At 34.8% G+C, this 15,926-nt stretch overlaps 3 protein-coding genes across 8 annotated transcripts; all 3 read left to right on the top strand.

The window, feature by feature from the left end:
• The first annotated feature begins 355 nt into the window (after positions 1–355).
• On the top strand, positions 356–3,772 carry LOC110618231 (acetylornithine aminotransferase, mitochondrial). Of its 3 annotated transcripts, XM_021761359.2 has the most exons (5): positions 356–590; positions 693–1,139; positions 1,500–1,934; positions 2,664–3,234; positions 3,374–3,772. In XM_021761359.2, exons 2-4 carry the CDS (start codon positions 705–707, stop codon positions 3,201–3,203), a joined length of 1,410 nt encoding a protein of 469 aa, XP_021617051.1. In that variant the 5' UTR covers positions 356–590; positions 693–704; the 3' UTR covers positions 3,204–3,234; positions 3,374–3,772. The 3 variants fall into 3 exon arrangements, with proteins under 3 accessions (XP_021617051.1, XP_021617052.1, XP_021617050.1); XM_021761360.2 differs by having other exon boundaries at positions 736–1,139; positions 2,664–3,520; XM_021761358.2 differs by having other exon boundaries at positions 2,664–3,520.
• A 1,565-nt stretch (positions 3,773–5,337) lies between these two features.
• Positions 5,338–7,950, top strand: LOC110618167 (FK506-binding protein 59). Its single transcript, XM_021761250.2, has 3 exons — positions 5,338–5,707; positions 5,910–6,098; positions 6,677–7,950. Exons 1-3 carry the CDS (start codon positions 5,528–5,530, stop codon positions 7,208–7,210), a joined length of 903 nt encoding a protein of 300 aa, XP_021616942.1. The 5' UTR covers positions 5,338–5,527; the 3' UTR covers positions 7,211–7,950.
• A 1,333-nt stretch (positions 7,951–9,283) lies between these two features.
• On the top strand, positions 9,284–15,878 carry LOC110617444 (cyclin-T1-3). 4 transcript variants are annotated; one of them, XM_043957694.1, is made up of 9 exons: positions 9,291–9,395; positions 9,503–9,550; positions 9,643–9,753; positions 10,256–10,567; positions 12,098–12,179; positions 12,480–12,614; positions 13,049–13,224; positions 13,302–13,453; positions 14,561–15,878. In XM_043957694.1, the coding sequence occupies exons 4-9, from the start codon at positions 10,350–10,352 to the stop codon at positions 15,604–15,606; spliced, it is 1,809 nt and encodes a 602-aa protein (XP_043813629.1). In that variant the 5' UTR covers positions 9,291–9,395; positions 9,503–9,550; positions 9,643–9,753; positions 10,256–10,349; the 3' UTR covers positions 15,607–15,878. The 4 variants fall into 4 exon arrangements, with proteins under 4 accessions (XP_021615899.1, XP_021615900.1, XP_043813629.1 ...); XM_021760207.2 differs by lacking the exon at positions 9,643–9,753 and having other exon boundaries at positions 9,284–9,395; XM_021760208.2 differs by lacking the exons at positions 9,643–9,753; positions 12,480–12,614 and having other exon boundaries at positions 9,284–9,395.
• Positions 15,879–15,926: the final 48 nt, after the last annotated feature.

Below are 15,926 nucleotides of genomic sequence, written 5' to 3'. Positions count from 1 at the left end.
TTAAATTTTAGATCTTATACATGTGTTTTCATTCCATGGTTAGATTTTAGCTAATAAGATGATGTTATAATTTTTTTATAAATAAAATAAATAAGAAAGAGAGAATAAAATTGAAAAGATAAAGAGAGTAGTGGAAAATAATAATTTTTTTTCATTATGTTCATATGAAAACTTGCAATATTAATAGCGTAATGTGTATTTCACAAGTCGTATTTTTTAAATAATTAATTATTTAAATTTATTTCGAATAAAAAGATCCCATTTTTAATTAAAAAAAAAAGATGGCCCACATTTTATCCCGGATCTCTCAAAGGTGGCTGATCCTGTACATATACATATACCACTGCATTGTTACCTATTAGGGCCAACGTATCCGCAAGGCCGAGCCCCAACCATCAATTCCTTCTCTCCTCTCCCTCTCTCTCACTCGCGAACAACGAAGCATTATAACCTGCAGAGCCGCCACAGGACTCGAGCAACTGAAGCGAAAGTCTGATGCTTGTTCAGTAAATTAACAAGAACTGGGTGCCTGAAGTTTGCAATCTGTTAGTTAAGAACCTGAATCTTGCTCGTCTATCGGTTCCACCGAGGTGAGAAATCTCAGTTCAACTTTATCTTTCATTGGATTGAATTAGTGCTTGATATCTGTTTTCTGCAATGTTCCTGATATATGATTACATTTTGAGTTGCAGCTTAAAACAAAAATGACTTTACTAATTAGTTCCAACGCTACAGTCTGCCAATCACTCAATTTCCGCCAATTAGTCCATCCAGACCGCGGAGAATGGCCACGACAAATATTCAGATTCAACGGCCGGAAACCAATCGCCACCTCTTGTCTTAATGTGGACGTGCAAGCACCGGAAAGTTCCGGGAAAATTGCGGTGGTCAGAGAGAGCAAGGAGGTGATGGAGGCGGAAGGGAGGTTTATAGTAGGGACGTATGCGAGAGTGCCGGTGGTGCTGGCCAGTGGCAAGGGTTGTAAATTATATGATGTTGAAGGGCGAGAGTATTTGGACTGCAGTTCGGGAATTGCGGTGAATGCATTGGGGCATTGTGACCCTGATTGGGTCAAAGCTGTGGTTGATCAGGCTAACGTGTTGACCCATGTCAGCAATGTTTACTATTCCATTCCTCAGGTTAAATGATTTCCATGGTTCCCAATGTTCTGATTTTCTTTTAGCTCTTAAACTAAGTTTCATTATTGTTTCCCCAGATAGTTAGAACATGTTGGTTTTGAATTTTTTAAGCTTGCATCCACATGGAACTAAGAATTGTTGAGAATCTCTAAATGTGAAGAAAAGATCATTACACAAAGCAAAGTTTACATAAGCAAGTTTTCCAAAAGAGGCAACTTGTTTCTGTTTCCCTTATTCTTTTATGGGCACTAAAATGATGTGTTGACTGTGTAGTTATTCAGACATTGCATAAGCAGGTTTTGTGTGAATTGGTATGCTAAGCCTTTTCGATGCTGAGAATTAGTTATGATATTAATGCAGGTGGAACTTGCTAAGCACCTAGTAGCTTGCTCTTTTGCTGATCGTGTGTTTTTCACAAATTCTGGAACAGAAGCAAATGAAGCAGCTATCAAATTTGCTAGGAAGTACCAGAGATACTCAAATCCTAATGATGCAGAGCCAGCCACTGAATTCATATCTTTTTCTAATAGCTTCCATGGGAGGACTATGGGTGCTCTTGCCCTGACCAGCAAAGAACAGTATAGATCACCTTTTGAACCTCTCATGCCTGGAGTGACTTTTTTGGAGTATGGAAATATAAATGCAACAAGAGAATTAATTCAACGTGGGAAAACGGCTGCAGTTTTTGTTGAACCCATACAAGGTGAAGGCGGCATCTACAGTGCAACAAAGGAATTTTTAGAGTTCTTGCGCTCTGTTTGTGATGATGCTGGGGCTCTTCTGGTCTTTGATGAGGTAATCATTTATTCAGCAGCATTTATAACCAACAGCTGGACAAAACACACTAAAGTTTGGATTTCGTGGTAAATGCTTTAGAAATTGCAATTTGCGATTTCATGCACTCAATGCAGAGGCACATTCTACTTTTATTGTTTTATTTTCCTAATCATACTGGTACACCTTGAGCTAATTTGGTGTTGGCTTATTTCTGGTGGTTAAAACTACAATCAGCTTGTCTTAGAGTTCTGGAGAGACTAACAAAGAGTAGAAGAGAAATGAGGGAACAGAGACAAAGGAAAGAGAGAAAGATAGAAGTGAGAAATAATAGCTTTTGATAATTTTTTGGAATGAATTGCAAGATATCTTCTACAGTTCTACTGAGATTGGTACTTCTCAGTAACTTAGCAGAATCTGTTATTGCTAATAACAACTCACAACCACTTAACTGCCTTTCCTGCCACTTATTCTCCTCTCTTTCTATTAACTACTTCTAGTTCTATCTTTATCCTAGAAACTCCTCCTCATTCTTTCTTTCTAAACTTCTTCCTCTAACACACAACAGCTTGCATATGGAATTTTCTTTTTAATGTGATCAATTTATCAGAATTAAAGTGCTTTTACTGCTTTGGCTTATGAAACTATTATTAACTTTCCTTGAAATTCATTTTTGGCAATAATTTGTTTCAAGTTCATGAAAAATTAATAAAAAAAAGGACTGTCTTAACTCTGTTTGTTGCTTGGCAGGTGCAATGTGGTCTAGGCAGAACTGGATACCTATGGGCCCATGAAGCATATGGTGTCTTCCCGGATATAATGACGCTTGCCAAACCACTCGCTGGAGGCTTACCCATTGGAGCTGTGTTGGTGACTGAAAGAGTTGCTTCAGCAATAAATTATGGCGACCATGGAAGTACTTTTGCTGGTGGATCTCTTGTCTGTAATGCAGCCCTTACTGTTCTAGAAAAAATATTGAAACCAGCTTTCTTGGTCAGTGTGTCTAAAAAGGGGCAGTACTTCAAAGAAATTTTAAATCAGAGGCTAGGTGGAAACTCACATGTGAAAGAAATTCGAGGACAAGGACTGCTTATTGGAATTGAGTTGGATGTGCCAGCCTCACCTCTTGTAGATGCTTGTCGAAACGCTGGTCTTCTAGTATTAACTGCTGGAAAGGGAAATATTGTGAGGCTTGTGCCTCCTTTGATCATAACAGAGCAGGAACTTGATGCTGCAGCTGAAATTCTGCAAAATTCAATGTCCGTACTTGATGAGAATGATTCAAAATAGGAGGGGGAGGAAATTTAGCCTTCAGCTGCAGGTAAAAACTCCACCCACTTGTAGGATTGATTAATATTGTAGCTCTTGTATGATCAAAATTCTATAATTTGGTTCTTTTTGTTTTAAACCATCAAGAGATACTGTTTATTGAATCAAGTCCTTGGGATTTTTTCCCCTAGATCCTGGGACATGAAGTCAAGACGGATTTGGTGGCACGTAAAAATTTGTTTCTTGTGTCTCACTGGGTGAAAAGAATTATTAAATTCCAGTTACTCTTCTTAAAAAGGTGAGGCTGCATTATCATTTGCAACTCCTCCCTTTTCCAATTGAGATACAGGGTGGAATTCTCTGAATAGTTCGGTATTGTTGCCATTTTGAGATTTAAATTGAATGTGGTGATTATAATCATGGTCTGGTTTTAGCAGATCAGTCTCAACGCATTATTTCTATTTGTAAAAAACCGTAATTAGCAGTACTTCATATGGTGAAATCTAAGGCATATGAGGTTCAGCTATGAAGTTGTGTAATATCTATACACGTATGGAAAATCTGATAATTCTTTTTTTAATTAATTTTGCGCTTATTATTATTCTTGGATTTATTTTTGACTGCATAAATGGCGATGAAAGCTAGTGACTTTCATAAATAAATTTGAAATTATGTTCTTTTTTTTATTATGTATATTTAAGGGGATAATACCTTCTACTATTTTAAAATGATATTTTTGTATAATTAAATTTTAAAATTCTTAAATAATGTTGTATTATCTTTGTCTGTGATCATTTTAATTATTGCCTTCACGAATCATCTAACATCCGTCCATACAAGGAATATTAATTTGCATCCATGATTTATATCATTCAAATAATTTAATTTTTTTTTTTTGGACGAATGTTTTTTTCAAGCCTACTGCTACTTAATCGTTTTTAACACTCCTACAATTTGAATCATTCAGAAATGATACTTTCAAGAAAAAATTATTTTTCTATAAAAACATATTTTATGCGGAGAAAATAAAGCCCCTTGCATTAATAATGGACAAACAAAAAGGGCCCAATACATCAGCGAATCAATTTGGGCCCGCAAACAATAATTTTAATCTTGAATAAATATATATTCATACTTTTAAATTTTATCAAAATATTTTGTACCATCCAAAACTTTAATACGGTAACATACATAATTTATTTAAAAATATAATTAATTTAAAAGTATAATTAATATAACCTGACAATTTTAATATAAAATAGTATGAATTATGCATATATTAATATGTATTTATAAGCTCCATATTATTGTGTAAATTCATTATTATCAGTCAATAATCTAATAATAAGAATCATACACAATGTCTAATTAAAATTTATTTTATATTTTTGACACCACAAAAAATCTCATTTTAACTTAATTATTTTTTAATTTAAATTGATTTAAAGATATTTTTAAAAACTTATTATATATTGAATATTATATTATTTTTTGAATAATTTAAATATATTACAAAATATTTTAAAAAATTAAGATGTCATTAAATTTTTTTAATAAACTTAAGGAGTACAAATATATTTTCTACCTTAATTTTGTAACACACAGAGAGTATATGAAAGTACCTTTCGTAATGATTTTAATTTTAATTTTGTTTAAATTTATTTCTATATACTTTTAACACTAAATTGAATTTTTATTTTTAAATTAAATTTTTATTCAAGTTTGAAATTACAATTGAAATATTGAAAGGTTAACATAAAATTAATTTTTTTATAATATTATTTTAAATATTACTAAAATAAATTTAATATATTGTTCTAAGTTTTGTGTAATTAACATATATTAAATTTTAAAATAAAGATTAAACTCTTTCAAGAACTTTTTTTAAAATAGTAAATTTTAAGTTTTCTATTTTTAAATTAAAATAATATGTTGTCTTTTGAAAATAACCACCTGTTACCTACAATTTCAAACTTCTTTTCTTTTTGTTTTTTTTTTAAAGACAAAGCAAACTAAACATTACACGTAACGCACGCAAAAAAAAAAAAAAAAAAAGCACATTAATTTAAATCATTAATAAATCAGAATTCAAACCCAACTCGGTAAATTGAAGAAATTCCGTGTCTCATATGCGTTATGCTTCACTAATCACAATGCTCTAAATAATTGCTCTTCCTTCTCTCTCCCTCTCTCTCTCTCTCTCTCTCTCTCTCTCTCTCGCTCTCCGATTCTTTTCTTCTCCTTTGTCTGTGAAATTTGCTGTCTCAATCATATCCTGTTTCGTAGCTCTGGATTTCTAGCTTTCTGTTTCCAGCGGCGGAGGTTGGCTTTTCATTTATCTTCTCATGGCATCTGTCCCGTTGAACGAGATCGACACAGCTCATCAGATGTTCAGAGACGGACAGTACGAGCAAGCGCTAGGCTTTTATACACAGGCACTCTCCATGGCCAAAACCAAGGCCCAGAAGATCGCTTTGCATAGTAACCGAGCTGCTTGTTTTTTAAAATTGCACGATTTCAAAAAGGTACTCTCTCTCTCTCTCTCTCTATATATATATGTATTCTTTAATGGGTAGTTTTGGCGCAAATCATTCGTGGCCCGAAGGGAAATTAACAGCAACTAGAGTTGGGTTTAAAATAAACTAAATGTAACAGCAGGTTATTGCATTTTCGTGAGGTGGAGTTGATATACCCTTCAATTAACTATAGCTATCACTTCCATTGTAGGCAGCTGAAGAATGCACATCCGTGCTCGAGCTTGATCACAAGCACGCTGGAGCGCTGATGCTGCGGGCGCAGACGCTGGTCACCCTCAAGGAGTATCACTCCGCCCTCTTTGATGTCAACAGGCTTATGGAGTTGAACCCCTCTTCAGAAGTTTATCGAAATCTTGAAGCTCGGTTGAGGACTCAATTGGTACCCACATGCTACTTTTGCTGAGATTTTTGAATTTTTATTCCCTGTCATGTGTTGAAGGTGTAATTTAGAATATGAAATCAATGTGGATCCTTGGGTAGAGATCATGTGTGTCCCAATCTGGCAGTCCTCTTGTGAATTTTACTTGAGATCTGCATAACAGACGATTCTTTTATAGAGTTTACTCTAATTTCCTATTTTATTTTATTTTTCCATGTAATTGAATGTCATCAAATAGATATCCAAGAAGATATTACCTCATGCCCGTTGCCTGTTCTATTACACTAACATGATATCATTTGTGTCTTAAGCCGCTTCCTTAAACTGCATAAATATGCTTAATATTTGGGGTTGCTTAAACTTCAACTAGGATCAGGTAAACCCTTTTTTGCCTGAGAAGTTTGCTTTTGATCGAAGATATATGCATCTGGAATTTCATCTGTTGCCGTGTTTCTTAATCTGCAAAACTGTTGCTAAATCTAATTTAATAAGTAATGGTCCTTGGCTAACATTCCAATTTTGTATTATTGATCTCCTGCTGTCAGTTAAAGAAAGTATTTGGTTTTGTTTAAGGAAAGTCTCTTGCCCCAATACCTGAATCTGATGCTGAGCTGGAAGAAGAGGATGAAAAAGATGAAGCAGAACTATGTAGACATGAGGAAGAACAAGGTGGAGAAGAAGATGCAGCTACAGCAATAGCAAGAAATAATCAGCAAACTCAGCCTTGTAAAACTACTGTTAATCCAGAAGTTGATGTGCCTAAAATACCAAAGAACAGTTGGTCTTCTGAAATAAGTAGAGAGCAAAAGTTTGAGCCGAGAAAGACCATCGCTGCTGAAGTTATTGCCCAAGCACAGCGGAAGGTTGAGCCTAGAAAGACACTTGCTGCTGAAGTTATAGCTCAAGCACAGAGGAAGAAGGAATCATCTGACCAGCATTCCAAGGGATGGCAAGCAATTCCAAAACCAAAGGGCCACTCTGCTTTGGATTATGCTCGTTGGGATAGAGTTGAGGATGACTCAAGTGAAGAGGATGACGAAGAAGATGATGAAGATTCTCCGCCTCAGTATCGGTTCCGTGTAAGAACTGTTGGGGTTCGGGCAGTGAAGTGAGATATATGGCTGCAGGTATCAGTGCCATACCACAATGAGAAGTTGAAGTACTCATGACTTGGAAATTCTCTTATAGATGTATCATGACAAAACTATGAAAGTCCCCAAAAGAAGGAACACGAACTTTGACATGTCACGTCTTGTCACATGTATTAAGCTGGGAGCTGATGGCCAAATGATCATTCTAACTGAGAAAATTTGGAAGGATGAATTTTGTATCCTGGACTTGAGCAAGTTGCTGTTCCAACATCTTTCTCACTGTCTTTTCTTATGCTATGTTGCTAAATGATGATGTGTGTGAACCTGGGACTGAAACAGATGATCTTTTACTATGGAAATTGGGAAGAACTGGTTTTGTATGACAGACTCGAGCAAGTTCAGTGTCGCTCTCACTATGGCCTTATGCAAATGAAGATGACCACCATCAACTGTATCTTAATGGATAGAACCTGAGGTTTTGGTTATCATTATTGTTCATGTGTTGCAGCCCGACCCTTATAAATCACAAAGTTGGAATGTTTCTTCTAGTCGCCAATGATGGAGGGGCAAGGTTTCTTGCTAGAGGCATTATGTAAGCTTCCAAACCTAAAGACTTCTCAACAAAATAACAAATCCATGTGTGTTATATATAATTAACCATCTACTTTATTTATTTAATACAATGTCGAATGTTCAATTTCCACAAATCTGAGCTTTAGTTCAGTTGTTGAATATGAATTTAGGTATGGTTACTACTGACAGTTGAACAAACCGTTTTCAGCTTCCCTGCTTTCTGCACTTTGATAGGAGGATGATATAGCTCTTCACATGCAATTTGATTTGATTTTTTCCCTTTTTCCTCTCTTCATTTTCTTTCTCTATTAACCTTCTAGTTCTAGGTAAGTTTCTTGAATATTAACTTGCCAGGAATGGTCTTGCTCTTTAGGTATCCTTTATGTCATTTATATTTTCATTTAAATTTGAATTTATTCAGTTCTTGTTCTGCATGTTGGAATGAAATATCAAGTTCAAGATTTATTAAAATTCATCGGTGTACAAAATTCCCAAAATTAAAGAATAATTATTTAATTTGTGTAATGCTTTCTCCTCATTTAAAAATGCTACACAAAATAAGATTAATGGTTAATATTGCATTTTTTCTATTAATAGTTGCATTTTTTTAGAGTAAAATAAATAATATTAATTATTTTTTGTGTTAAAAAAGGTGAGGGAGCTACTGTAACCTATATACACTCGTAACTATAATCTCGTAATATATAATTCTTTTAGTCTCATATTAAGATTTTATTTGATTAGAGGTAATTCAATTAAAAAACCTTAAATTCGCAGGAAATGTAAAATTTATTTTTATTATTGTTAGTAATGTATTTTAAATAATTATATAAAAATATTTATATATTAAAAAAGATTAATTTTTTTCTTCAAATAAAATTTATGCATCGTATTATTTATGAAAGATAAATATATATAATTTTTTTAATTGGCCTCAATTAAATTGTGCGAAAATCAACTATATACAGTTATTTTAATTATTTTTTAAAAAAAACAAAGCCTTAAGGAGATTATAATTTTCCCCTCGTATAAATCGGAATAGTAAGAACCTTAAATTATTGTTTAGAGATTAATTAATAATCACTGATAAATCTCATTATTTAATTATGAAATACATTAATTAATGATATTTGATTTTATTAATACTTTCGTTACTTCATTTAAAAAAAAAAATACTAAATTTGCTGAAAAGTTTAGCTCCTTTAATATATAAATTTTATAATTTAAATAACAAAAACATATTAAATTTCTCAAAAAAAATGATCTTACTTATTTTTGAAAAGTTAATTTTGAAATAACTAGTTCAGATCATTTTTCTTGAAGAATTATTTTTTTAAAAAAAATTGCCCAAAATAATATTAAGAAATTGAGGACTAAAAAGTTAAATATTAAAATTCATTAATTTAATTTTAAATAAAAAACTTAATAATAAATTATTAATTAGTAATAATAATAATGTATTTATAGGTATAATGTATACAAGGAAATGCAAAGCAATAAAAATAAAAGTTAAAACAAAAAAAACTCGGGCCTCAATTGAGCTCATTGTATAAAATATAAACCCTAATTCAAAGAAAAGGCTTTTTCTTCCTCTCTCTCTCTCTCGCTCTTCTTCACTCGTTCGAGCTTGGAGGTACCGTATCTTCTTCCTCTCCCACATCGTCTCTCTCGATTTGCATATATATTAATATGCATGTAGTTTTTGCTCCGTTGTTTAAGCTTTGCGGTTTTTTATTGCAGTACGCTCGTTGAAGTCTTTCCTCTTTCTTCTTTTGGGCTCTACCTAAGGTAATTTCCTTCACTTACTTTTTGTAACTATCCAGACTATTTAGGGTTTTATTTGACATGGTAGAAATCCGTTCCCATTGGTAAAACTACAGGAACAATTTCTACGGGGAACTCCTTGTGCTCTGTATCTCTATTTGGGGCATTGGAGATTTTTTTTTTCTCCTGATTTATGAATTTGAGACTTGAGTAATTGATAATCTTTGGTACGTTTTATGTTATTTGAGCTGTTCATTTTTATTTTGCGACCACAATATTGGGATACAAGGATTCAGGTCAGGAATAATTTCCTTTGTTGCAATAGGGTAATGCGTTTGAGTATGGGTAGGCGAATTGAAAAGAATGTTCCTAAATTAGTATGGTGCTGCGACGCTCTTCTATCATCTATCTACGAACTGATAGCTTCTGTCTTGGGAATCATGAAATAGGTATCAAGGCAAACTAGAATGTTGAATCATCCGTATTGAAATTTGAAAAATGATATATTGTGATGTTTGCGATATATGTTTTGGAAACTTAAAAGTTCGTGTTTCCTGGAGCAGTGGACTAGAATGGTTTTATTCGTTGAATTGTATCGTTAGACTCTGCCATCGGATGTTTTTTAAAAATTATTATTATTATATTTTTAACCACCTGCTTTCCCCCTCAATGGTATGGATTATTCTTAGGCTTTTTCTTGTATTGACCCATCTTTGGCCATCCTTGCAGGGAGCTCTTATGCAACATGGTGATTTAGTCAGTAGAGTTGTCACATAGACAGATTCTTAATGAACATTTTGATTCCACAGTGGCAAGGACACGTATGGCTAATTCACTGCCTGGTGATTCCTCTCATAATGGAACAAACCTAGAGAAATGTTCTCCTGAAAAACCAGAGGATGGCGGTCGTTGGTACTTTTCTAGAAAGGAAATTGAAGAAAACTCTCCATCCAGACGTGATGGCATTGACTTGAAGAAGGAGACTTATCTACGGAAATCCTACTGTACATTTCTACAGGATTTGGGCATGAGACTGAAAGTGTGGGTTTTAAATATTAAGTTTGTGCCTCATGTTCTTTGTCTACAATTAAAATGCTTTGATTTTCATATGGTATGAATTTTTTCCATATCTCCATTAATAAAAAGTTTGGTTAGTGTCTTAAAAGATCAATTTATTTTGCATGTCCTAACTAATTGTCTCCCCTTTTAATTTTCAATTCTCATGTTTCTTTGGATATAGGCATATGCAGTGCATTTGCTTTACTTTCTTCTTCTTATTTTTTTTTTAAATATAGTTAAGCCTTCTGATGTAAATTGTTTGGAAGATGTAAAATAATTTGCAAATTTTAAGGGGATCTCTATAATGTCATCTTGCTGCAAACTTATGATAACTGGAACTCGATTTTTGTTCTATTAGCTTATGACTATCACTGAGGAATTATGTTGACAACATCGCTTATTTGAAATGGTTGTTGTAAGAGTTGTTGCCATCCTGAAGTTTGTGGAATGGTTCTCTAAAATTTTGTGAGGGATTTTTGTCGCCAACTGCACATATATAAAGCCATGAAATTGATGATACAGTTTGATGTGGCTTGTGTTCACCATCCATCTAATGGGAAGATCGAAGACCAAGAAATAAAGGAAAAGCAGCGTTTCTGATTGTTAATATCATATGTATTACAACTAATGTTAGCATCATATATTCTTTCATGGTATTGGAGGTGGTGGTCCTTTAGAATAGAAGCTTGTGAAATGTTGTTGTAACAACATTGTTTGGTAATTTAGGCAGTAACTGAGTGCCATAGTTCTTTTTCATGAGTTGTGAACTTTAAATTTCGGAAAATAGGAAAGTACCTCCTTTGGGTTTTCTATTCTCCTGATGCTCCTTGGAAATTGTTAAGAGTTATGTATGCATGTAATCTATCTGTAGTGCTTTCTTATATTCTACAATGAGCCAATTAGGAATAGATCAGGAAATACTATTCTAAGTAGCTTTCGCTTCAATAGTCATTCAAAAGTGAAGTATCAAGTTTGTTACAAATAAATTATGTGAATCCATCCAAATACCCTGTCCCTACTCCTTCCCCATGAGTAACCACCCAAACAATTGCTGAAGTTTAATGGTGTACTTATCCTACGTATATTGCTTTCCTAGCACCTTCTTCTGTAAAGAATCAACTTTGTGACTATTTTCCTCACAATGTTGTATGAGAAGTACCAACTTTTTAGCCCCCAAGTCCCAAACGCTTTTCTTGTGTCTTCCTGTCCACTAAATGGCATTTGGACATATTATGTGAGGCAACCTAGGCCTTCTTCTTTGCCATTTTCACACCTTGCTGTATCTAGCTTTCATTTGAGATGATTTTGCCTTAAAGCAGAATCAGCATTGATGTAAAGTATCACTGGTACTAGGTGGCTTATGCCACGTTCTAAATTTACTTCCTTGATGGTTCATCCCATTATAAGTGTTTTCTTTTACTGTGGAGTGAATTTCACTATCTTACATGTAGCTATCTGATAAATGTGGCTAATGAATTTATTTTCATGGAAGCCTTGAATTTCTTAATGCAGGCCCCAGCTAACAATTGCTACAGCAATAATTTTCTGTCACCGTTTCTTTCTTCGTCAATCGCATGCAAAGAATGATAGGAGGGTGAGTTCTTATCAGTTTATTAAATTACAATATTATCCTGGGTGGGAAATGATTTTCTTAATTTATAATTGATGTTAAATTTACCAGGGATAATAATAGTACAGTTCTTCCATTTTCCATGTCTTTCTTCAATTCTGTCTTGCACATCTTCCTTGCACTTAGATTGCAACTCTCAGGGGCATGTATTCAACTGTTCTTACCTAAGAAAGAAAGAAAGAAAGAAAGAAAGAAGACTGATATTTGGATTTAGGAAAATAGCCAGTGTAGCGTCTAATTTCACTCGTAATGTCTGTCTTACAGACTATTGCCACAGTGTGTATGTTTCTTGCGGGGAAGGTGGAGGAGACTCCCCGTCCACTGAAAGATGTTATACTTGTTTCTTATGAAATCATTCATAAAAAGGATCCTGAAGCTGTTCAGAGGATCAAACAAAAGGTAATTTATCCATAAGGTGCTCGTGCAAAAAACTTTTGTTCTCAATTATGATCTTTGCTGTGAATGTATGTTTTATTTTTCCTGTCCTACCCCCTTTTCCTTTCTTATGGTCAAGTTTTTGACCCAAGATACCAATCCAAAGCCATTTTGGGTCAGTTGCCTAAAGTCCTGGTATTGATTGTTAAACTTGCTGGAATGCTAGAGTATATAGCATGTTATCCTATTCTCCTAAATGGCACCAATGATTGATATGTTCTGTATTGTGAATTTGTGAGCCTGTGCTTAGTATGTCTCCCTTGCTTTAGCATGATTTCTTAGTTTTTCTGGGAAGTGTACCTTCTAGTCTTTTCAGACTTATTTTCCCGCATAAGCTTACTGTTCTTTGTACAGTTTTTAATCAGTTTGTTATTTATGTGTCCACATCTTTCATGCAGGAGGTATATGAGCAGCAGAAAGAATTGATTTTACTTGGAGAGAGAGTTGTACTTGCAACTCTTGGTTTTGATCTAAATGTGCAGCACCCATATAAACCTCTTGTTGATGCAATAAAGAAATTTAAGGTTGCTCAAAATGCCCTTGCACAGGTGGCATGGAATTTTGTGAATGATGGGTATGATGAATTGCTTATTTTAGTATATATACACGTTTTTATTTGTCTCTTCTTGATCGGGGGGATGCTGCATGCAGACTGCGCACATCTCTTTGCTTGCAATTTAAGCCCCACCACATTGCGGCAGGTGCCATTTTTCTTGCTGCAAAGTTCCTCAAAGTAAAGCTTCCATCGGATGGTGAAAAGGTTTGGTGGCAAGAGTTTGATGTCACCCCACGCCAGTTAGAAGGTCGGTATTCTCCCTTTTCTTAAAAATCTAGGCGGGATGTCTAATTTAGCCCCAAATCAACTTTTGGGTCAAATCAGGACAAATTTATTACTTTTTATTCCAATTGCTTCTGTTTCGAATAAAAAAGTTACTTCTTTATACTTTTCAATATTAAATATTTTTACAAAGTAATTAATAATTTAAAAATAAAGGAAAATAAAAGCTTGAAAGTAAGCTTCTCTCTCAATTCTTCCAATAAAGATTCCAACACCAACCTTTTCTTCATGTACATTTACACCTGCATCTTTTTCCACCACTCTGAACCAACATCTCACCCCATTTTCCAATCCTCTTCCGCAATTCCACACTCTGTTTCTTTCTGCTGGCATTTGAAAGTTTGCAATCTAGTTTGGGAAAGAGAGTGTTAAACACCTGCGACAATCATGCTTGGGGGTTTTTCTTTCTCTAGCCAATTCTTATTCAAATTTTTGAATGGTACGTATGTTTGTGAAAATACACCCCGAAGGATAGGAAGATTTTTGTGTGGTATTATGAAGGGATTTGTCCACAAATTGGGTCCTTTTTGTTGACTTCATAGTTTGATTTTAGATTTTGAATTGATGAAGACAATGCGAGGAAGTTGGGGAGAGGAGGGAATTTGAGAAAAATGTAAATTTTTTTGTTAAAAAATGAAGTTGATTAGATTTTGGATAAGAAAGGAGGGGGGGGGGGAGGAGGAGGAAGAAGAAGTATCTCATTCATTAAATTATTATTATTATTATTATTGTTTTATTTTGTTTAATTAAAAAATTAGATTAAATTGTCACAGTTGATTTTATTTTTAATTGAACATCAAGAACAAGTTAAAGATGCATTCGAACTTTATTATGCCCAAATTTAGCACTGATGAGTATGATAGCAGACACTGTTCCCATTACAGTTTATGCTTTTTTGTTTAACTCAAATCACGTATACTCTCTTTCTCTCTCTCTCTCTCTCTCTCTCTCTCTCTCTCTCATAATTCATTACCCAGCGGGGAAATAAGTGGATATAACAGTATTGTTCATGCAAAAAATTTTGTGATGGTGTTTCCTGAATATACTGTGTTTCAACTGTGAACTCTTACAGAGGTGAGCAATCAGATGCTTGAACTCTATGAACAGAATCGACCTTCAACTAACAATGAAGCTGAAGGAAGTACTGTAGGTGCAGTTACACATCAGGCCACATCAAAAGCTTCATCTGGCAAGGAAGAACATGCAACAATTAATAGTCATTCTCAGGCTGGAGGTACAACTTCAAGACCTGGAACCTCCAAGTCAACGTCCCTGGCGGATAATCGTGGTGGGGCTCTGAGAACCATCCATAATCAAGGTAATGACCATTTAAGTGGAGAGATGAAGAGTGCCTCTGATCGTCATGTTGATGGTGAATCTTCAGACTTTTTAGACCAAGGAATAGATACATTGCCTCCCCATGAGAATGTAGAGGAAGCTCAGAACACCTTGAGACATGCACCACATGGAAAAGAAGACCAGGAAAGGAATGTCGCGAGAAGCGAAATAAGTGAAGCAGGGGAATTAAAAGACAAACACATAGTTCGAAATCTGGAACATAGAGAAGGTACTGTGGGCCAGTCTCCCCAAGATGCTATTAAAAAGATAGACAGAGACAAAGTAAAGGCAGCACTGGAGAAACGAAAGAAGTCCAGGGGGGATGTCACTAGGAAAACTGACTTCTTGGATGAGGATGATCTCATTGAGAGGGAACTGGAAGCTGGTATTGAACTAGCTGCTGAGAGTGAGAAGAGTAAGCGGGACAAGAAGCAGAGCTATTCTAAGCCCTTGGACAGGCAAGAGCGTGAAAACCCACATCACGAAAAACATCAAGAGGATGCAGGTGATGGAGAACGTCAAGGAAAGAAGGGGCATCTATCACATAAATCGGATTTGAACAATATGGAAGAAGGGGAAGTTCCTGATGATATGGACCAGGGATTTCACTCGCCCAAGTCAAGCAACCGCAAGCGGAAGTCATGGAGCCCACCAGACAAAGTGCCGGAGGGCAAGCATCGGAATGATTATGTGCCTGGATCGCTTCATTATAATAATCATGACTACTTAGATGAACGGAACAGGATGAGCAGGCTTGGTTATGTGGAGAGGGAGCACTAAAGGCACAGTACCAGAAGATCACCTCTGAGGAGTGAGACTATTCCCTGAAGCACATATTTAGAAGAGTTCCTCTTTGAATGGTTGTAATAGTTTTGAAGATTAAAAAAAAAAAAAAAAAAAAAAAAATCCTGTAGTGAGAGTATATCATTATTGGGGATAAACAATGGAGGAACTTTCTTTTTCCAGTTGATTATTTGGACCGAACTTCCATATAATTTGTAAGAAATGAGCTTATCGAAATTCTGATAATATTGCCGTGCCTTTGCTCGCCAGTCTCTTTCTTGGAACGCTTGGAATTATTTTCCATGAGTGATGATATT

The sequence above is a fragment of the Manihot esculenta genome, chromosome 6, assembly GCF_001659605.2.
Source record: "Manihot esculenta cultivar AM560-2 chromosome 6, M.esculenta_v8, whole genome shotgun sequence".
NCBI classification, from domain to species: domain Eukaryota; kingdom Viridiplantae; phylum Streptophyta; class Magnoliopsida; order Malpighiales; family Euphorbiaceae; genus Manihot; species Manihot esculenta.
The sequence above is the reverse complement of the archived record's forward strand: the minus strand, read 5'-3'. Positions and strand labels throughout refer to the sequence as shown.